The sequence below is a fragment of the Cavia porcellus genome, unplaced genomic scaffold (genome assembly GCF_034190915.1).
Source record: "Cavia porcellus strain 051 isolate PalLab524CR breed Dunkin Hartley unplaced genomic scaffold, mCavPor4.1 scaffold_16, whole genome shotgun sequence".
Lineage (NCBI taxonomy): Eukaryota > Metazoa > Chordata > Mammalia > Rodentia > Caviidae > Cavia > Cavia porcellus.
The window spans coordinates 49,741,089-49,764,192 of NW_026947499.1; the positions used below are offsets into that span (position 1 = coordinate 49,741,089).

The 23,104-nt window shown below is 38.1% G+C and overlaps 1 protein-coding gene across 8 annotated transcripts in view; it reads left to right on the forward strand.

The window, feature by feature from the left end:
* The first annotated feature begins 3,656 nt into the window (after positions 1-3,656).
* Positions 3,657-23,104, forward strand: part of LOC100714342 (von Willebrand factor A domain-containing protein 3A) — a 143,252-nt gene continuing 123,804 nt past the window's right edge. For 3 of the 8 annotated variants that reach the window (XR_010039867.1, XR_010039869.1, XM_063226644.1), the window contains exon 1: positions 3,660-3,885. Coding sequence is in view for 2 of the 8 variants with exons in the window: in XM_063226644.1 (XP_063082714.1) it covers positions 3,806-3,885 (80 nt within the window). In the remaining 6 variants the exon portion in view is untranslated. Of the gene's footprint in view, positions 3,886-23,104 lie in introns of all 8 variants that reach the window. The other 5 variants (XR_010039871.1, XR_010039872.1, XR_010039870.1 and 2 more) reach the window with 3 other exon arrangements.

Sequence of the window (23,104 nt, forward strand, 5' to 3'; positions counted from 1 at the left end):
GTTTGCTGATCAATAATCTTCTGTCTCTGAGTAAGGCACAAGGGAACAATTTGTGAGGCAGAGCTTGATTTAAGCTCTGGATACAAACTTTTAACCTCTGGACATGCCTTTTTTAACTTCTCTAACCCCAGAGCCCTCAGATACATACTTGTGGTCCAGGTATCACACTTTTGGCCAATGTGGACCTATCTAGGGAGGAAGTATGTTCTTTATCCTGTCAGGTCAAAGAAATTTCTTAAAGAAAAAGTGTGATGACATGGCCCCTTCTGCAGCTTTCCCTGAGTGCCTATTTGGATTCAGCCTCTTTTGGGCTGAGGTCTACCATCTATCACAATAAAGCACACCATGTTCACAGGCCCTTCGACGTGGTTCATAGCTATTTATGTCTTCTGGCTGCCTGCATAAGTTCTGCTAGGGGCATTCAGTGTTCTGAGTCGTCAAGGACTTTCTGCCATAAGGAACCTCCTGGCTCACCTCTGAATAGAAAGGCCCCAGCTGTTTGTTTAGTGATGGGTGAGAAGAAGAGATGCTTCTACTACCAAGCCAGAGTGACTGTGGGAATCTGTTCAGTTAGATGGGGAAAGAGGCCTGGAGAAGTGCCATCACTTTTCCAAATTCAAGGCAGTAGCAGGTACTTCTACTTTTATTTATTTTACTTATCTGCAGTATTGGAATTGAAACCTAGGAGTCTTTATGTTGAACAACATTCCCCAGTCTCCCCTCTTACCCCTGCTTTATTTGAGACAGGGTCTCACTAAGTCCCTAAATTCCCCAGACCGGGCTCTAATTTATGATCTTCCTGCCTCAGCGTATACCAGAGAGCTGGGAGTATAGATGTGTGACAGTACGTACTAACACACCCGCTTTACTTCCATATTCTTTTTGCTGTACCACATCACCCCTCAAACCCTCAGGATTGCCTCTACTAAAAAATATAACTGGAAGATGGAAGAGAAAAGAACCATTCTGTCTTGTAGATCACAGAGGCTTGGAAATCTGAATCACCAGCTGAATTTGAAGGCAAGAGTATGATGCAGGCCTAAAATCAGGAATTAAATAGACTGTAAACCATGTATTTGTCCCTGCTTTTCCCACCTATCCTAGTTAGTAGGAAGGGAGGGGTTAAGTCACTATTTTCTACAGTGATGTACAATCATTAGTCTGATAAAAATGTTTCGGATCACTTTAGCTCAATACTGGTTTTTGTTTGTTTGTTTGTTTTTTTTTTTTTTTTTTTTTGTCTTTTTGAGACAGGGTCTCTCTGTGCAGTTCAGGCTGGCCTTGAGCTCACTTTGTAGCCTAGGCTGGTCTCAAACTTGCAATGATCCTTCTGCCTTAGCCTCCCAAGTGCTGGGATTACAGGCTGTTTTTGTGCTTTAATCTGAAATCTCAAACCTTCTGTGGAGAGGCAGACACTGGAGTGTTTGAGATGTGCTGCCAGGATAAAAGAATTTATACTTATTTTTAAACAAAAGAAATCAAATCATAATCATTCCACTCAGTTGGAGATGGAATAACTGCAAGCTGTCCTAACATTTGACCCTGTGGTCCTCATCAGCTGGCTACTAGTGGATACAGTTTAGGAATTTAGCTCTGTCTAGTTAGGGATTCTGTTAGTGGGCAATCAAAACACCAGACAGTAACAGAAAGGCAGGTGAGGGGAGAGAGCAAAAATGATCACGATATAATATGTGTATGTACTAATTCACCAAAACTTTTACAAATATTACATATTACAAACATATACTGAAAATTAAAAAGTTAAAAAAACAGATAATTCAAAAGTTTCACTCCATCAAAATTCTCCAGCACTTAAAGAGAAAATAAGAAAATCAAGACCTATTGCAGTAATGTGATATGCATTATATCTGAACCCTTGGAACATGTGAATTATTTTGTGCCAGTTTCTGTGGCAGAGGAAAAATACAAATATATATACATAATTTAAAAAATCTTTTCTCAAGAGACCAATATTTGGTCTTAAGATTAGCAATCACATCCTTCCACAATCTATGTGGTGCTACTGATAACTACACATTTCTGCAAGGCTGTTGGATTTGGTGGAATTTGAAACTTGCTGCATTTTGTGGACATGTAGGCATGTCCAAAAATAGAGACAAATGTCACTCTTCTAGGTCCTTCTAGAGATGACCTCGGTGGCGTTTAAGAAAATGACTGTCTCATCTCCATTTGCTACGTAGAGTATGAGCCGAGAGAGAGACAGCTGGATTTAAAGTCAGGGCTAATGGTGATTCATGAGTCAGAGAAGAAAAGACCTCCACTAGACAGCAAAATTGTAGATGGAGAGGTTTTTTTTTTTTGGGGTTTTTTTTTTTTTTTTTTTGGTACCAGGGATGGAACTCATGCCCTCACATTCGCAAAGCAAGTGCTTGTGCTGCTGAGCTAAATCCCTGGCCATTGAATACACTTAACAAACTAAGAGAATATCTTTTTTCTTGTCTCCAACATTCCCACTTAGTACACAGTATCACCAAACACCTGGTTGCTCAGGACTCCTTCCTGAATCCTCTTTTTTTTTCCTTTCAACCATCTCCCTGTTGTCAGCAAGTCCTTCTCTCTACAAAATACTCTATTGGTCCTTTTTTCTCCATCTTGATCACTCTTTCCTTGACCAGGGTTACAATTTCTTAACCTTGACCAGGGTTACAATTCTCTCGCATGCACTGCTTGGCCTTTGACTGGTGTCCGTGCTTTCATTTTTGCCCCTTGTAATCTATACTATAAACTTTTCAGATGAAATATCAAGGCTGAAAACGTGCTAGTGCCTTTCAGTTGCACTAAAATCCAAACTGTCATGCCCCCCACAGGCCTACCTCTGGCCTTTGCCTACCTCTTTTTGTACCTTCCTCTACCCACAGTCCATTTTGCTGGTCTCTGAACTTGCAGGTTTCTTCCCTGCTCCTTCCCTTAAGGCTCTTTGCACTTGGTGTTTCCTGCATCTGGGATAGTTATGCGCCAGATCTTTATAAAACCGGTTCTTTATAATCCACTGGTCTCAGAAGTAATGTATCTTTCCCTCACTACGATTATGTGTCACCAACCCCCATCACAGTGACTCCCTTTAAAATCGTGGGTCAGCACCTGAAATTATGCTTAAAGGCAGTTTTTAAACGTATGTCCCTCACTCCCTTGCAGAATGTAAGCTTTACAAACAGAAAACTTGTTTCTGACCACTCTGGAACCGCCAGAACCTACAGCGCCTGACCCGCAAGTGTTAAGAGCTATTCCTAAACCGGACAATCCTCGGAGCTGATAGCCAGGGAACAGACCAGGATAGCATAAAGTGACAAGGGCCATGTAGGGCCTGCCTTCTGCAGGACACGGGGCTTCTTCTCATCCTCGTTCCACTATCCTTTGGGAAGGCTTACGAACCGAGGGCATTTTGCGCTGTTACTAATACAACAGCGTTTTCGTTAATGGGAAGAAAATGAAGAGGAGGGGTGGTCTGATGTAGTCTCGGGTCTGAGGGTTACGCGTCGGCTAGCAGCGCGCGGCAGCGGGGGCGCAGCGAGCCGGCCGGGCCTCGCCGGCACCACAGTTTCACTTCCGGGTGAGGGGCGGGCAGGGGGCCGAGCAGTTCCGGGGCGGGCGGCGGCTGCTGGTCCCGGGCGCGCTGAGGGCGCGAGCGGCTCGCGGGGGCCGAGGGGGCGCGAGGTGGCGGCGCGGGGACTCCGGGCCCCGGCGGCGGCCCATGGGGCGGGAGGCGTGAGGCCGCAGCCTGCCCGGGGCTCGGGGGGTGGGGGGAGCGGGGCGGGGAGATGGATAAGCTGACCATCATCTCAGGATGTCTCTTTCTGGCCGCCGATATCTTCGCCATCGCCAGCATCGCCAACCCGGACTGGATCAACACCGGGGAGTCCGCGGGTGAGCGACAGGCGCGCGGGGCCGGGCGGGCAGGGGCATCGGCTGAGGGCAGAGCGAGGAAGGGGAGACCCGGGCTGTGGAGAAGGGAGGCCAGGCTAGGAGAAAGGGACGGAGGAGAGAACCGGGCCGTGGAGACCGGGGGCGGCTGGGCTGTTGGGGGATGAAGGGACTGGGACGAGCGGGACCCCTGGGCTGTGTCCGAGTGGCCGAGTCGCCCTGCGTTGGGCTAGCGGTTCCCGAGCGGGGACAGGAGGGAGGCAGCCACTGGCTTGAGGGACAGCGGAGGAACGAGATCGGTTCTGGGTTTTAAAAAGGAGGGTTGCAAAAGTCAAGCTGGGAGACCCGGGGAAAGCGATTTGGAGGAAACTGCGAGGGCTTTAGAAATTAGGCGGAGAGGCGGGGGCTGGGAGTGGGGCAATACTGGAACCTCGAGAGAGCTACTGAGCGGGGGTGCGGGAAGCCAAGGGGAGTCAGGTGCGACCTGGACCCCGGTCCCCCGAGGAAACCTCCGCTAGGAGAGGTGGCAAGCGGCGGGTGCTCTCAGACCCTATGAGACAGGGTTAATGGCTGGTGCTGGGAGGTCTGGTAGTGTAGGATAGGGTGGAGGCTGGGGTCTCGGAGCCCCTGCCCGTTGCCTGCCCGCTTGGCAGTGATACTTTTGTGGCTTCCGAGTTGCCTTTTGAAGTATATCGGGTTATAGTTTTCCTTTATTTTAGGCCTCGGAGCTATAACAATACTAATAATAAACTTCGTTTTATGGAGCATCCTTATTCCAGCGCATCACAAAAACGCTGAAGAGATCTTCATAGTAGTTACAAAATTAACACCTTACAGTTGTGGGCGGCCCTGCAGTAGTTGCAGTGAGGGCTTCAACACTGTAGACAGGAGAAGTGAGGTGGTACCCTCAGGAAATAGGCGTGCATTTTTCCTAAGGCTATCCCAGGTGAATGTGCTGGCAAGGTTTTTCACAGCTTGATCTGAGGTCTGTCTCGGGCTCTGTCCCTTAACCCCCTTTCTCTGTTGCTCATTCTCTCCTTCTCTACTTCCTGAGACCTGTGAGACCAAACCTTTAATTGTTGTAAACAGTTGTCAGGAGAGCCCTTCAGAATTAAGAAATGATCTTGTTTTTAACTGCTTCTTAAGTACAAGTGAAGGAAATACTAGGGTGTGAGGATGTTTTCTCTTTGAATACCTTGTTGTAAAAATGTATCACCGTGCTGTCGAACTTCTTAAGGATTATTGGTGGGTCTGTATTTATCCTGCAATATTTTTAGTTTTAAAAAAAGAAAAAAAATTGTAGTTGGGACATTTGTTTCTTCCTTTTCCCTCCTCTCTTCTCATCTACAGTATAGACCTAGTAACACAAAATCATACTATCCAATATACTGGTTTTTAAAATAACACTGAAGAATTATGCAGCTTTTCTTGCTTGTAGTTTTAGCAGAGCTCTTAATTGTAATGCATACAGGAAAGTAACAGGATGGTTTAGAATTTTTTAATACTGTGGGCTTTGTTTCTAAAAGCGTTGATAATTCCAGATACTTTATGCAACTGTATGTGTAACATCTGGCTCATTACTGTTGCTGTTGTTTTTAAAATCATTTGTTTATTTATTTACAGACAGGATCTTACTATGTAGCCCAGGCTGGCCTGGAAGTCACAGCACTCCTTCCTCAGCCTCTTGAGTGCTGGGATTATAGGCATGCATCACCATGCCCTGCCAGAAATCCTTTTTGTTAAAAGTTATTAGGTGAAACCCCAAAAGATTAAAAGTGAAAAGATCATGGGAAAGATATAATTACAGATGTATAGAGAGAAGTAATGGCATAACATTCCTGAGAGGTAGAAAAGTGCAAACTCCTCTTGCATTCAAAAGAAAGAAAACAAGAATGGGGTGAGTACAGCTCCTCTAACTGCTTCCTGGAGGCAAAGTCATTGGCTCTGCATGGCCACAGACATGGATTGACAGTAGTCCAAGTTTGAAAAAAGTAAGTGGTTGGAGACAGAGCATGCCAACAGAGAAAAGTTGTCTAGCAGCATTGAAACCTTGTAGAAATTGGTGGCCATGAACATACAGGGTGATAACCTATCTATGCTGTTGACCTTATCTAGCTACTCAGACTTATCTAGCTGCTCAGCTACTTTCAAACTAGTGTAACTGAGATAAGTGAATTTTTCAAATGTTCTTGGAAATAAGAAAACGTTAATAAGAATACTAAAGTGAGAGCCCATAGAAATTTCATTCAAGGTTGGAGTTTGCCCGATGCATGGAACAAAATGACAGTAGCCAAGGTGTTAGATTATGGGCCAGTGTATATTGTGGTAGTTCATAGAATCTCATGGATAAAGAGTAAAAGTAAATAAAGAAAAGAACTGATGGGTTGGGTAGTATCAAATGGTATAGTATATGATTAGTGAAATAGTGGAAACAGTAAAACTGAGGACTAGTCAAAGTGGAAAGATACACAGCAAAATGGAATGGCAGGGGATTTGGGGATAAGTTTCAGAGTATAACAGTGGGGAATATGGCTGAAGTGGAGTGGTGCAAATGACTAATAATTTCCCTTGCCATCTCAGGATACCTACCCTTCACTTACATATTTGTTTAAAAAGGAGAAATAATAGGAAACAATAGGAATAGTGTCTTAGTTACTTTTCTCATTGCTGTGACCCAACACCCAAAGTTAAAGGAGGAAAGGTTTATTTGGATCACAGTTTGTGGAGGTTTTATTTCATAGTTGGCTGACATCAAGGCAGGGAATCATGCAGAGGGGCTTCATAGAGGAGAATCAGTTCACGGAGGGCAGAAGGCAGCACAGCAGCAAAGTAGTGAAGGAGCCAGCAAGTGACAGCGACCTTTTTTCTGTCCCATATATGCTCTTCAGGCTACATGTATTTAGTAAGGGTGGATAGTACTCACACCTGAGATGGGGCTTCCTGTTATCCACAACCGGAACTATGCCAAACCAATCAGTGCACGTTAGTAACCAATGTATCCTTGATCCCAGCATCACACATTTAATTCCAGCACTCTAATTATGCACTCTAGATCCAGCCACCACTGAAAAGTTTTACCTGTGACCATGTGAAGCTTTGGAGGAATATCTAGACACAAACCATGTCAAGTAGAAAAAATTTAAAATCATATCTAACCCATATCCCTTACCTTAAATATATCAGGCAGTAGACTCCTTAAAATTTAAAGTAAATGAGATGATACTATTGTGCCCTTGTGCTGTAATAAAATGCACCTGAACTTGGCCTAGTACTTGATTGATTACTTGCCATGCAGTTTTACTTGAGCAGAAAGATGCAGTCTTGAGTTTAAAAAAGCAAAACCAGCATGACATCTTCCAAATGAGTGCTATAGTTACAGGAAGTTCAAGTACGGTCTCAGAGGTAAGAGGACTAGATTTATTCCAATGGTTATATGAAAATGATTGTACCTGGCAGCAGTAAGTTAATGTGTTCACTTCAGTGCCTTCATTCTATAAAAGTTTTGATTGCTGTCTTACATAATGATGCATACCTGTAGTCCTAGAACTCAGGAGGCTGAGGCAGGAGGATAACTTTGAGCTACATAATGATACAACAACAATAAAAAATTTTGATTTTGCTGTTTTATTGACATTATAAACATGGATTTAAAAACATAATGAACAACTGGAAGGGGGGAAAGGAGAAAAGAAGGAAAGGAAAAGGGGAAATGTAAATTTATAAAAATATACACAAGATACGTAAGATAATAGTACTGCTAGTTCTACTAGTTCATACAAAAGAACAGTGTTCATACTGTTTGATCAATTTTGCATGCCTATATCTTGAAATCTGAACATCTCTTTTGAAGATAACAATATGCAGTATAGCAACCATTATTAAATTCCTATCATGTTTTGAAATCCTATATCACTGTTGTTTTAGTGTTTTTGTTGTTGCTGTTTGTTTCTTTAGGGTTTTTTTTTCTGTTTTTTTCTCTTTAAAAAATAAAAATAAAGTAAAACAGTATTTTTGGTATATCCTCAAAAAACCCAATGTATTGAAAGTAGCATTCTTGGAGCTGAAGAGTTCTGCCAAATATAATTTGAAAACCACTGCAGTGAAGTAACTACATAAGGGAAAGCTTCATTACTCATATCCAAACTTCATCACTTACCAGCTCTGTAAGCTTGGCTCAGGTTCCTTATCTTTTCAAATCTCAGTATTTTCTCCTGTATATTTACGATAATAGTAATAGCCATGTCATTGACTTCTTATGTTGATTAACTGAGTTAATCCATGTAAAACATTTAGAACAGCGCTATTATTGGGTAGTTCTTTTAGAACTGGCTTGCCAATTAAACTTATTTCTTCCAGGTCCTTCTTGCCTTGAACAAACAGTTGGATGAGACAAGCCAAAAACAGTGCCAAAAGTTTATTTGAAAAGTGAGGAGTGGAGGGATAAGGGGAAAACTGGCTCTGGGGAGCAAACGAGGAAAGGAGAAAAAGAGCAAAAATAAAAATACACCCTGGTCTAGAAGACACAGAGTGGGCTACCGTGAAGAGTCATAATAGTGGGCTCCTCTTGGCATTTTGTCCGGATATGTTGCCCGTATCTTGTGGAAGCCCACAAGAAGTTCCACACGTGGTATCCTGGGAATTATTTGGTGCTGTCCTGAGATCTTGTAATTGACAGGTCCCACTTATATCCTGAGCCAGTTTTGCTACACCGTACTTCCTATATCAGTGCGGACATAGTACTTACTGGTAATACTCAGTAAAAGTTAGATATTGATATGTTTGTCTTCTAGTTATAAACAATATCAAAAAACAAACAGCAACAGTCAGAATTCCAGTTTTGCAATTAAAGCCCTGAACTTGTTACTATGAGAAATGACATCTCATTATTAGGAGTTCTTGGTAATAAGGAAACATCAAAAATGATATATGTAGGCTTAGATCAAGTTAAATAAGTGCCTTCCTTCTTGGTCTTGGACTTTCATCCTCACTCTTCTCTTTCAGTCTCATTTCCATACTCCAATCTGTCTTTCTTAGCTTCTACTTAACTACCCTAAAAGGAAGTGAAGTATCAAACAAAAACTAAACAGAATAAAATCCTAACTGATAATCCTAATCTGTGTTACTATAAGATTGTGGATCACACTTTAGACTGGCATTTTAGTTTGTTTTTCTTATATTGGTCCAGATACAAAGAAACTACATTCATTTTATTTTTACTTGTGTATAATAACATTTCCTGTACTTGTTCTAATAGCTTGTAGATTAGCACAAGCTTTTGTAAATATAATGAAACTGATACTGTGTGTATGGGGAAATTACAGGAAGAAAAACATTCCTTTTTTAAAAAAAAAATTTTTTTTTTTATCAGTACCAGGGATCGAACTCATGACCACCTGCTTGCAAGGCAGGTGCTTATGCCGCTGAGCTAAATCCCTAGCCCCAGAAAAACATTCTTAAAAGAATTTTTAAAGTTTCTATTTGTGTAACAAAACTATTAAACATAGATGGATATAATGGCAAAACTATGTAATTCTGCTATGCTGAAAACAAATTTCTAGATATTAGCATTACCCTTCATTTATGAAGTTTTACAGTTTTTGAAGCACTTTGACATTCATTACTTGATTTGATTCCTTAACCATTCTGTATTTGACTTATGTAAAATGATCATTTCCATATTTCCCCCACATTTCTGGGTTTCACTGTGGTAAAGGCTCCCTTCAAGAAAACTTTTCTGAGGCTATAGATATAACTCAGTGGTAGAAAACTTGCCTAGCACTCATGAAGGCCCTGCGTTTCATTCCCAGCGCTGCAAAAAAAGAAAACTTTTCATTGAGGTATTACCTATATCTTACTTATTTATATTGCTTCTTTTTTGTTGGTTTTTGAGACAGAGTATTGCTGTGTAGTTCAGGCTGGCCTTGAACTCACTATGTAGCCCAGGCTGGCCTTGAACTCACAGCAATCCTTTTGTTTTAGCCTTCAAAGTGCTGGGATTATAGGTATGTATCACGCCTGGCCTATTTTATTTATGTAAAATGGAGTTAATTTTTCACTTTTTTGTTTTCTGTTTTTGCTATAGTGGGATTGAATCTCTAGCCTTCATACTGACCTACATTCCCTGCCTTTTATTTTTATTTTGAGACAGAGTCTTGCTACATAGCTAAATTGCCTAGACTGGGTTCAAATTTGTCCTCATGCGCCAATCTCTCAGAGTCCTGGGATTACAGTCCTGTGCCACTATACCCAGCTGTTTTTGTACAAATTTCTTAATGCACTCTGACATTTTGCTTGTCCCTATGAGGCAAACATTTTGTGGGAAAAAAAATTACTGTTAGCTACTTATACTGCAATTAATAGTTAAGCAAAGCAGCTTCTGGTCCCTTTGTGGAGGCATCATTCCTTTATAGCCAGGATTTTAGAGAACATTTAGAATTGCACCATCTTAACTCGTCCTTAGATGGGTTTGCTAGTGAGTGTTTTTTGTGCTCCCACCCCCATACTGGGGATTGAACCTAGGGTTTCCCACATAAGGTATATCTCCAGCCCATTTTGTTTTTTATTTTGAGACAGGACCTTACGAAATTACTAAGTTACCCAGGCTGGGCTCAGACCTGTGGTCCTCTCATGTCAGCCTCCCAAAATGCTAGGATTCCAGGCATTTGCACCATGCCCGGGTTGTCTAGTGTTCTTTAGGAAAACCTTCAGATGTTTCCTAAAGTCTCTTTGAAAGTGCATGAAGGCACTTCTCCCTTTTCTCTAATCAGAATTTCTCTATAGAGTGGTTATGGCAAGTTAAGTTTGCTTGTATTCATTCCTGATAATATTTTCATTCTTTTCTTTTTAAATTGTTCAGATGGAATATTAGTGTTTATGGAGTCTTAGAAGCTGATGTTGTCTTCCCTGGTTGTATTTTGAGCTATTTGAGAAAGAAAAAAAAATTAGGGCCTAAATATTGTTTTATTACAGGTAAAGTGGATATTGGATTTATAATTTGTATTTGTGATATGATTTGTATTTTGAGAGCAAGCAACTTACTATTACTGGGCCTTGAAATTGAACAGATGTAGCTCTCAGTCCCAGGTAGAGCTGAGGACCTGTATTTATTTACAAGGCTTTTTTGGAGGTTGTGCACTCCCACATGTAACAATGAAAACTTATGCTCAGTTGTTTCTCCTAAACTGCGTCAGATTACTCCTCTTGGCCTGGGAAGGACTGAATGGTGGGGATATAGATAAGCTAAAACTATTATACTAACAGGAGTCTTGTCTTCTCTCCCAGTCCACTGCCTATCCTTCAGTCAGAAGTAGGAAAAAGTCCTACCTGCTTAAACCCAGGAGATGCCCAGCATTTTGTGAGAAAATTTTCTTTTTCTTGGAGTTTAAAGATTAGCACTTTGTTACCAATGAAACAGTTTTCAGTGAGAGAGAGAGAGAAAAAAAAAAAAAAGATTGTCATCTGAGGAAGTAAAAGGCTTGAAATAGAGGTATTGTTTCCTATTCTACTTCCTAATACTGTATCCTCTTCACAGGAAATCCTGGTAATTCTCACCTAAGAGCCTGTAGTAGTTGACATTATCATAATGATGAAGAAACACAAGTTGACCTTAGCTTCAAATTGGGTCTGTTGGTTTAATACATTAAAATTATGAGCTGCGAAAGCAGGCTTATTTATTAAGTACTGACTGATTATTAAACAATAAGCAGTCTGTCAGAGCTGTGACAGTTTCAGTGGTCACAGATGTATTTTATCATGAAGGAGTTTAAACATCAGTTAAGTGAATCAGTCTATGTAGAGCTTCTTTAGAGGGGTGTACTGGGAATTGAATTCAGGACCTCATGCTTGCTAGGCAAGCACTACACCACGGAAACTGCATGCCTAACCAGATAGAGCTTCATTTTCTTAATCATTCTGAGGTTGACTTGTAAAGGACAAACTTGATTGCCTAGGAGAACAAAAGATTTGAGATTGTGTTATTATTCAAGGAGCATGAACAAAATTTCTTCATTAGGTTTTTGAGTCTTTTTCTAGTTATTTTAAGACAACTTTATTGAGATATAATGCACATAACCATAAAGTTTATGTGAAGTATATAATTCAGTGGGTTTTTTTTTTAGAATATTCACAGAGTTGTATACCACTCCACTGTAGTGAATTTTAGAATATTTTCATTAGTTGAAAAAACAATTCCATACTACATAGCCTCCTAACTGTAGGCAGTCACCAATCTTATCAGTAAATTATCCTTTTCCTATTCTGGATATTTCAGATAAATGGAATCTATAGTATTGTGTCTGGTTTCTTTCACTTAGTGTAAAGTTTTCATATTTCATCCATATTAATTTTTTTACCCAAGGTATTTGCTGTGTAGGCCAGACTGACCTTGAACTCACTATGTAGACCAGTGCAGGCATCACATTCACAGTGATCCTCCTGCCTCAGCCTCTTGAGTGCTGAGACTATAGGTGTATGTCATCACACCTGTCAGCATGTATTTCTTTTTATTGCTGAGTAATATTCCATTATACGAAGAGGCCACATTTAATTTATCCATTTATTTGGTGGAAAACTGTACAGTAATTTTATTTATTTATTTATTTTACTCTGAGAATAAAACTGTAATAATAAAGTGGTACAAAGACTTTAAAATTTTGTTTTTTAGAAAAATGACATCAGTATTTATTTCAGCATTTCAAATAATAACTCTGAATAAGAATTGAGCTGGGTGTGGTGGTGCATGCCTGCAATCGCAGCACTTGGGAGGCTGAAGCAGGAGGAGTGCAGTGAATTTGAAGCCAGCCTAGGCTATATAACCAAGTTCAGGGCCAGTCTTGACTACATAATAGTAACCTGCCTCAAAAAAAAAAAAAAAAAAAAAGAGAGAGAAATGGAAAGATCAGTCTTTTTACAGTATGCACAAGATATACTTAAAGTTTGAAATCATTTGATAAATTTACCAAGATGAGATTAAATTTTCTACTTTTTTGGGGGGGTATCAGAAATCAAGCTCAGGACCTTGCACTTGTCAGGCAGGTACTTGTGCTGCTGAGCTGTATCTCCAGCCCAAGATTAAATTTTCTGAACAAAGCCTTAATTTTCTTTTACAACTTCGTCTAGAAGTCATCTCTTTTCTGTTACCAATAGTGATGCTATCACTTCAAGGTTATACACTAGTGGGCCTAAAAGTTTTATGTAGGACCTAAGAATATTAACAGAGGCATAAGTAAATGTAAATCATTAGAAGAAGAAAATTTTAAAAGAGAAAATATAGAGTATAACTGTGCTAGTGTATTCATTTGGCTGACAATAATTATTGAATCCATTGTTACTTAGATGCTAGACCCCCTTTTGAAATTGGCACAGTAATAGTCACTACATCAGTCTTCCCTTGTTCAGTTTAGTGTGACTGAAAACTATCATCTTTTAACCTCCTTTCCTGATAAGTAGGGAGCTTGTATTAGTGTTGCAGTATAGTAAAATGGTTCAATAGGATTTGGTGTCAGACACCTCTAGATTTGACTCTAGATTCCCTGTTTTTTAGCTTTATGAGTTAAAGTATGTTACTTCTTTGCTATAAAATGGAAATGATGAGTTTAATCTGAAATAATAGTGGTGAGGAAATAAAATACGATATATAAGATTAACAGTCTATACATAGTAAATACTTGAATGTTAATCATAATTCTTATGTAAAAGGTCAAAACATCTGAACTTTTTAGTGTTTATCTTTTGTATTATCTGTCTTATGTATTAATTTATATTCTGCCTTGTTCCAAAAAGAGCTTTAAAGCAACATAATGTGTCTCTAGTTGAATATTTGTGAAGCCCAGCTGGGTCCAATCTGGGCAGAGAGATTGCACAGTCAGTTGTAGTGGTAATACATACTTAATGGGATACATGTAAGTACCAAAACCAAGGAATGCATTAGGTTTATATGTTTCTGGAACAGACTGAAGAGGGTTTCTAAGTGAAAGGCAGCCTAGCATAATAGAAAACATGCACAGGTTGGTTGTGGGGCAAAACAAAATGAAGTTCTATTTGTCACTGTGAGGTATATAATTGATCTTATGTTGCACTTGATGGCTTTTTTTCATGAAAATCACATCATTCAGACCTAATTAAGACTTCTTTCAGTAGTCCAATTTTCTGTTTTCTTATAGGTTAAAGGATATTAACAATGGTTCAGAAGTTATTTTTAAAGGAATGTATCTAAGAACTAGAAGTCTTCCAGTTGAAATATTAAGTCAGTGTCTCTTGCCTCAAAGTCCAAAAATAAGTTTGAAATATATGAGGCAAACAGTATAATTGAAGAATGAATTTTAGTTTATGGAATAAAATTGTAGTTATCATTAGCTGCTGTAATAAAACTATGAATTTATTTTTCTGTACCTCATTTCAGTGTATATGTTAACCAGTGAGCCATCTTACAGAATCAAATGAGTAAATTTGGACACAATGAAGTGTTGCTGTTTATGAAAGCATAATCATTGATTATAAGTATGAGCTTAATCAAGTGACCTGAGTGGGTATTTATTTACATATTGACCTTATTTTATGTCCTCCAGGAGATTAGGTGGAACAGTGGCAGCAATGACTGTATATAGGTATAGATTTCATATGTGCAGCTTCCTGTTAATGATGATTTGTATAAGCATGGCTTTATATCTTTTGTTGTTGTTGTGCTCAGAGTGTTTTATGTTCAAGCTCTGAAACTACAGTTTTTTCCAAGTATTTTCTAGAATTTCTTACCCCATTAAGCAAGTAGTTCCTAAAAAGCTTAATAATTATAATATCTGCTCCACCTGGTAACAAAAAATTGGGATTAGTGGTTATTTAAAAGTTCCTGGATCAGAATCACTTTTCAGTAATATATCTATGTAAATTTCACAATGTATTCTCTTGTGAACTGTAAGTGACACAGAGGAAAACCTTTGCTAAATATTTAGTGAGCAAGCAGAATGCAATGTTCCTTTAGGATTTTTTTATTGGATATATATTTATATATATTTTATTGGATATATATTTAAAATAATAACATTCATCATAGGGAAATAGAGAAAGAGATTAAAATCAAGGCTGGAGGACAAAGGAAGATTTTGTGAACTTTGGAAAACTGGTGAAAAAGACAAAAGGGAAAAGAAGGAAGAAATAAAAACACAATAATAAGAAAACTATAATGTTCACATTCATATAAAAATAACAATCTCAAGAAAAAATGAAATAATACAAAACAAAAACAAAAGGAGAAAAGAAAAAAAATGTTCAGGTTATGTCATGCCTACTGTCAATGGTAAACAGAGTGGACACATACAGCTCAGATCCATGTTGATTAATCCCGGCAAGCCAGGCATAGATTTACAGTAGGGTAGTGGGAGTCCCAGCAATACTGTACCTTTAGTTCCACTGAAGTTTAGGCTAGTTTCTGCCTGGATCCCAATTTGTTCAGCCTGCAACACTCCCTATGCCTCGTACCAGCTTGCACTCTGCTTTTTGACCTCCTGTCAACTTGAACTCAGTTCTGCCTCACCCTGAAATTGGGAGTCACTGGATGGAGCCAGCTCACCACTGCTCTGAGTACTGAGCTCAGTTAGCCTCTCTGCAAGATGGCTACCAACCAGTTACTCTCTCTTGGGAAATGTGCAAACCCAAATAACTCAGCAGCTAATGCAGTCCGTTGTATCCACTGCTCTGTTCCAGTGGTGTGTTTCTGCTTGGAGTCCTCGGGTCTCCAGTGGTCATTGTGTGTCTGGAGATTTAAGTCACCTCTCCCATGCAGTACATCACTCTCCCATAGGCTTCAGTTCTCACATCGGATCCTTGCTGGGTGCCAGGAACTCTCTTCTCTCTTTCTTCTTGTCCTCACATTGCTATATTCCAAAGTCTGGACACTAAATGTCAAAGAGGTAATTTTTCTGATGTTTACCACTCTGTCATCTTCTGGAAGTCTAGGATTTATTTCTTTAGAGTTGAGGAAGAAAAGCACATATGAGTTTAGATGTCACTGTTAGTGATTACATGTGTTTGTATGTACCAAACATGTATGTACCAGCATGTATAGTTTGTTTACATGAAGTTTCAAAGTATAACTACAATTCAGTTTTAGAGCAAACACATTTCATTGAATCATGGCATTATTTTTAATTAGAAAAGGCTATACTTTCTCTGTGACTCTTTATACTAGCTTTGCTATAAATAAAATGTAACATTTGGTATTTTGACACTTGTGGTTGTATATATTGAGCAAAAAGGCAGCTGTTGACTTTTAATATAGATCTGTTCAACTATAGACCATATCTTACTGTAGTTAGAGATTGAATAGGAATAAAGACAAAATGCAGTTGAGTGAGTCAAGTGAGAAAATGACAGAGCAAGCTGGCTGTGGTGGCAAATGCCTGCAGTCCTAGCACTCTGATAGCTGAGGTAGAAGGATCACAAGTTCAAGCCCGGCCTAGGCAATTTAGAAATTGAGCAAGAGCCTGTCTAAAAATAAAAAGGACTGGAAGTGTATGTAGCTCAATATAAAGACCCTAGGATCAATCCCCAGTATTGTGGGACACACAAACATCTTACTAGCTCTATTTGCAGTATATTGACAGTAAGTTGTTTACCTAGGCTGTTACCAGGTCTGCTGTCAGGTGTGATAACAGAAATTCTTTTAAGAAATAAGCCATGTTCAGATCAGTTCTGTCAACCAGTTTACTAACTTACAGAGTTAAAAATTTAGACTGTCAAAGGTGTGACCATTTAATTTATGAAATGCCATCATGAGATTAGAGTTCATTCCAGTCTTATAACAAATACTATTGAAGTATTTGTGGTCTATAAGGAACTTGTACTTAATATTCAGAAGGATTCTATTTAAGGAAATGAAAAAAGTATTTTATTCATGAGGTACCTGTACTCTTGGAAGACAAAATACAACTGGATGATCAGAAAGGAGGTAGTGTTTAAACTTAATGAATTATACATTTAATAAAGAGTATTTAAAATATTTAGGAAGTCTTGGGCAGTATTGTCCTTGAAGGTGGAATGAATGGTATGAGTAAAGGTAGATAAAAGTAGAGAAATTTCTGTTCCAGTCCATTGCTCTGCATTGCTGCTAAATTTATCTTTTTAAAGAGGGCAAATATACTACTACTACTTGTATATAACATTTATTTGTACATAGATACTGTTCTAGGCACTTTATATCTGTGGATACCAATTTATTTTCCTCCACATTCCTATATAAGAGCTTTTAGCCCTATGGAATTACAGAAAAGTAATGTGTTTAAGCTCATGTAGTTGATCCTGGCTCCTAATCATCCCAAGTGCTTCTACCAGAAAACATCAGTACCTCTTCAGCTCCTATAGAACAAAGGGCACTCAAAAGTGAAGTCTTTTCTCATGTTTTATTCTCAGCTTTAAGTGCCTTTTCACTCACTCAGGTCCCTGTTTTAACAGCATTGTACCTATTTTCCAAGCTTATTTCTATCGTCATCTTCATAAAAGTCTTTTTGGTCCCTTACCTAAAGTGATTGTTTTTGTGATGGTTGCTCCCTGCATATTTTTTATAGTAGCATGTCTGTGTCATCCTTGTCTATTTGCTATTCTATTTTCTAGTATAGATTTTTTTTTTTTTTTTTTTTTTTTTTTTTTGGTCCTGGGGATTGAACTCAGGACCTCATGCTTGCCAGGCAGGCACTTATGCCACTGAACTAAATCCCCAGCCCTAGTATAGATTTTTAAAGTTCTTCATATGATTTATTGTTCTGTGTGGATAGTATTCAGCCTAAGCTCACATGTGGCGGGAAGAAGATGTATGGCTGGCACAAAGATTTTGAACTAGCATAGGATGTTTGTTAAAGTGGGATTTCGTTTAGATATGTTCTGTTTGACATGAGAGTAAAATATCTAAGTAGAAAAGAACTAAAACTCAAGAGGGAGGAATATGTGGTACTCTCATTTTTACCTCATTTTGATTTAACTTTTTTGAGATATTTCAATTTGTTTTCATTTGAAAAACAAGATCCAGTTCCATAAATTCCTTTTCTCAGTTTTTAAAAACTAGTATAGCCACTCATGGTGGTATACAACTGTAATTCCAGCACTTGGGAGGCTGAGACAGAAGGATTGTTGTGAGTTCAAGGCCAGCCCGGGCTACCTAGTAAGTTCCAAGGCAAACTTGAACTATAGTGAGACTCTGTCTCAAACAAATGCTATTATAAGGTGAAAGTTAATTTGTAGGTGATTTGATTATAATCTTCATAACCGTAGGGAGCTGTCTTAAAATTGATAATAAATAACTATGTAATTTTAAGCATCACCCTACTGGGATATAAATTCTAGCCCAAAGACAGTTGATCAAAAGTTTTTACCTTATATGAAGATTAGTGCCACCATTGTAATGAAGTGGGAAGAGTGGTCTTTCTTTGAATTATGTGTATGTTTTACGCATTCAAGAAATTCAAAATGATGGAAAAAGGTAACTTCTCATATTGAACACAAGTCAAAATCAGTGGCCTAATATATGCCAAATTGATCCTTCAGGGAAAACTATCAAGCAAAAAAGAACTTATTTAATAAGATATAAAGGTACTCTTAGTAGGATATAACCTAAGGACAAAAAGTTTGGAAATACTGAATTTAGTAGGTAATAAGCCTCCTACAACAGCTCTACAGGGGGAATGTTATCCCATTTTACTGATCAAAAAGTATGTTCAGTGAGGAGAATGATTTACCTAGCATTAAATGATGCTTTATTCGTTGTACTACACTGCTTTTTTTCCTTTAGCATGCTGTTTCTGTCTTACTATCCTGATTTGTTTAGTGTTTTCCTTGTATTGGTATTTTTAATTGTTAGAGCTGTATGTTCAATAACCTCTCCCTTATGGTACTGGGGGTTAAATCTACATCTTTTACACTAAGACATATCCACACCCCTTTTTAAAATTTTTTTGAGATAGTCTTGATAAGTCCCTGAGTTGCCCAAATTGAGCTTGAAATTGTGATTCTGCTGCTTTAGCCTCCCAGAGTGCTGGAATTACATGCAAGCACCACCATGCCCAGCATCTATATTCTTCCCCCCACTTTTTCTTTTCTTTTTTTTTTTTTTTTTTTTTTTAGACAGGGTCTCATTGTATAGTCATGTGCCACATGCCTGGCACATCTATATTTTTGAAATATTTCATACACACACACACACACACACACACACATTATTCAATGCAACCATAACCACCTTTGGAAATATGTTTTCCTGAATTAAAGGGCATTTGATTCTACTCATCCTGTTCTTTACCTATATGGTCCAATAGCTTCTTCTCATTCCTCTTCACCAATGGCTAGCTTCTTTAATTTCATCTGATCTCAAAGTCATGCTTTTAGATATAGTCTTAACCCATTAATGAAGTTTGGAAATTGTACTTGAAAAGTTACATTTTTAAACTATTCGTAATTTAGGATATCTTATGGTGTTTGCTGTAAGATATGTAGGAGGAGAGTGGTAAAGTATGCCATTGTTGGACCTGCATTTTTTACATGAGATAGTGGGAACAAGTATTACTTTATAAGCTGTTATTTTTGAAATGATTCATTCATTAAATAAGGCAAATAAAAATAGCAGTAAAACAAGGAAATAATGGCTGGTTGCTAAATGAACTGTATGTCCTTTGAAAAGAGGGTGATCAAGGACAAAAGTATGTAAATAACTTGGGTAGACAAGCTGCTATTTGAAATTTTGCTGAGGAAAAATAATGCTCCGGAGAAATTAAACTGTTCAGGAATTTAGTTGGATCTTATTAAAGTACTTCATGAAATAAATCTCCAAACAGCTTTTCAGATTACAGCATTTGAAGACCTTCTTCTTAAATTATAAAAATAGAATTTTTTTAAATTAATAAAAATAGAATTCTAAATTTTAATAATAAAATTATTAATAATTATTAATCACTCTAGTTTTATACTGTATATATTTAAGATACACTTTTGTAAGAGAGACTGTCAAGAACATCAAGGCCAAGAATTTCAATATTATTTTAAAAGGTAAGATTTGTAATCAGATTAATTTGAAAAAGTTTTTTTCTCAGAGTTGAGAACAAACTAATACTATAATTCTTTTATTAGATTAACTGTTTCTAAACACCAGGAGTAAATTGCTTTTGTATTTTCTGTCCAAAATAGCTGTTTATAGGGAGTGTGCCTTTGTCTATTTTTATGAGACACAGCTATGGAACCAGATCTGGTTTCTTTCCTAACTTTGGCTTTTTTGGCTGTTTCTTAGTTATATAGCTTGTTATTTGGTTTCCTCATTGAATTGTTTGGAGAATTAAATGAGTATCCATAAAGGATTTAATCCTATGACTGGCACTCAGTATATGGTGACAGCTATTGTTTATCCTTTCCCCTCTTCTGCCTTCTCCAGTTTTATGAGCGATGGGAAAAGAAAATTTATGAGTATCCTTTATTTTAATGTTAGAATTTTGAAGTAGAGTTAAAGACAAAAGAGATTTTCCTGAACCAAAACACTTAAGATTCTGTTTGGAAAGTGAGAAAGAAAGCTGCTAAACACCGACTTTGTTTGTGCAACAGCAAGGAGATGGAATTTCTAATTTATTTCTGCCCCTAGTCCTTCAATTCCTTGCTTCAATACAAGTTCCATCATCCTTTGGAGGTAGTTCCCTGACTAAAACAACAGATACTCTCTTAGGAGTTTTAGTATGGATAGTAATCATAATCTTTTGGAAGAACATCTGGATAGAGTCTACTTTTTTTCTTCTTTCTGATATTGGAGATTGAACCCAGGGCTTCCTGCACGGTAGACAAGCACTCTATCATATTCCTAATTTCCCTTTGCATTTGTTGATAGGATTTTCAGTGTGTGGTTAGAAGACAGAATATAAAGTAAAGTGGCCTTTATTTTAAGGATGTGGAGAGAAACTCCATGACCGCTGGGGTCTAGCTTTCTCTGCCAGCACGTGGTGTGGGGGGCATACATATAGCTTTGGTCTGGGGTGGTGCCTAAAGGGGCATTGCTGATGCCCAAGCAGCCCATTGGAAATCATTTCACACCATAGATAAGTTGCCTAGGGATGGGGAAAATGACCTCAAGGTAAATGTCCCTTGGTCCTGCCTCTCATTTCTGTGGTGTCCTAGCTAGGGCGAAATCCTTTCATTTGTGAGATAGATAATTTTGGCAGTCATTAGCTTTATATTTTTTAATTGCTAGTTTTGTGTTTCTAGGTTGTACTCATCCATTGTGAGATATATTTTATCAAGAAAGTATAAATGTGTAGATAATAATCAGTAAAATCATTGTTTCAATTAAACTGCTTGTCTTTTCCATACCAAACACCAATGCATGTTCATACACAGCCATCCCTGGGGGTTCAAGGAGGGTAGGTTCTACGATCTCCCTACCTCCACCACAGATAACAAAATCTGCCAGTACCCAAATCTGTTATATAAAATTACATATTTGCTTATAACCACGTGCATTCTTCTGTTTTCTTTACCTCATCTCTTTATTATTTATAGTTCCCGATACAATAGAAATGCGGTGTAAGTAGATGTTGTACTAGATTGTTAATGGAATAATGACCAGGGGGGAAAGGCCCTTCGTGCTCATTACAGATGCATTATTCTTCTTGAATATTTTCAACCTGAGGTGGGTTGAATCCAAGAATGTGAACCCTGTAAATACAGAGGTCCAACTGTGTCCTCATACATTGAAATATAACTTTATTGTGATTACTTGGTTACAATAAGTAGAAGTTATATTTGCTTTAGTATAATCATTTCAGCAATATTGTGGATAAACTTGCTGAACCTGGAGTTTAGAGAGGATTTTAATATGAGAGACACATAACTAAGAACTGAAGAATGTTTTAAACTTATTTCTAAGATTACTGCCTTTTAAAATTGGCCTTTTACCAGACTAACTCTTTTAGGAATTGTTATATGTAAATTACTCAGTCATATTTCCTTTAATTTTTCTCTTTCTGACACTTTCCTTTTCCAAAGCTCATGTAATTTGCAGACTTCACTGATCACACCCTTTCCTACCTCTCATGTAGTTGAATGAGTACATAACATCAGAGCATTGTTTCTGTTACCCTATCTGCCATGTTCTGTTTTGAAAAAGTCATAAAAGACAATTGTTTAATGTACATTCTTGACATTTTAAGTATCTCCAATTTTGAAAGCATTCTTGGGCAGTTAGATACATATGTATAATTCATAAAATGAAACCGGTCTGCAGTTGTTGATTGAATTGCCATCTAAACCCTTGTAATCTTACCTGTCTAGGGGAAAGGTCTAGTTTACCTTAATATCACAAATTACCGTACATCTCACAGTTTGAGAAAATATTCTTTCCTTTTTATTTTTCCTTCCAGTTTTCTGAGGACTGGATCTAGAGCCTTCCCAGTGAGCTACATGCCACATGCATACAGCTTTGTGATGGTTTGTTTTATTTTGTTTTTTCTTTTTGAAACAAAGTTGCACTGAGTCACTAAATTGAGTGGGGCTGAGTTCAAACTGGCAATTCTCCTTGCCTCAGCCTTTCATAGAGTGCAGGGATTACAGAGAGCATCTGCCATCATGCCCAGCTTTACTTTTTTATTTTTAGACAGGGGCTTACTAAATTGCCAAGCTCCATGCTCAGCGCCCTGAGTATCAGCGATTACAGGCATATACCACACCTTTCTTACTCATTTCTTAGAACTTTCCTATTTTGCCACTTCATTAATTTTATCTCCAAAACGTGGTTTGGCAGTCACTTGAACATTAGACACCTCAATTTGCCAGGTACAAAAATCATTTCATAATAGTTTTTTTAAAGCATTTATTTGGGCCTTTGATAGAAACTTCCAAATTATATTACTAAACAATTTAACATAAAAATTAGTGATAATCTAAACTGTTTTCTCTGATGCTTCCTTCCATAAACCTATGCTTATCTTCCTTCCACAAACCCATGTGTTTCCAAATTCTGAAAGTTTCCTAACAAAAGTTGTTTTTGAAGTTCATTCTTGTGTTTGAAGAAAAATCTATACAAAAGGCATCCCCATGTTAGATTCTTAAGGAACCTATAGTAACAACTCTGCCTTCACCCTGATTCGGCCTTAGTATTTTTTTGGATCTCTTCGATGTTCTCTGGGATCCAGAATCTGTCATGCATTACTTCAAGTTAAGATTCCAGTAAATAGTATTTGCAAATCAAAAATATTTTCCAAACAGTCAA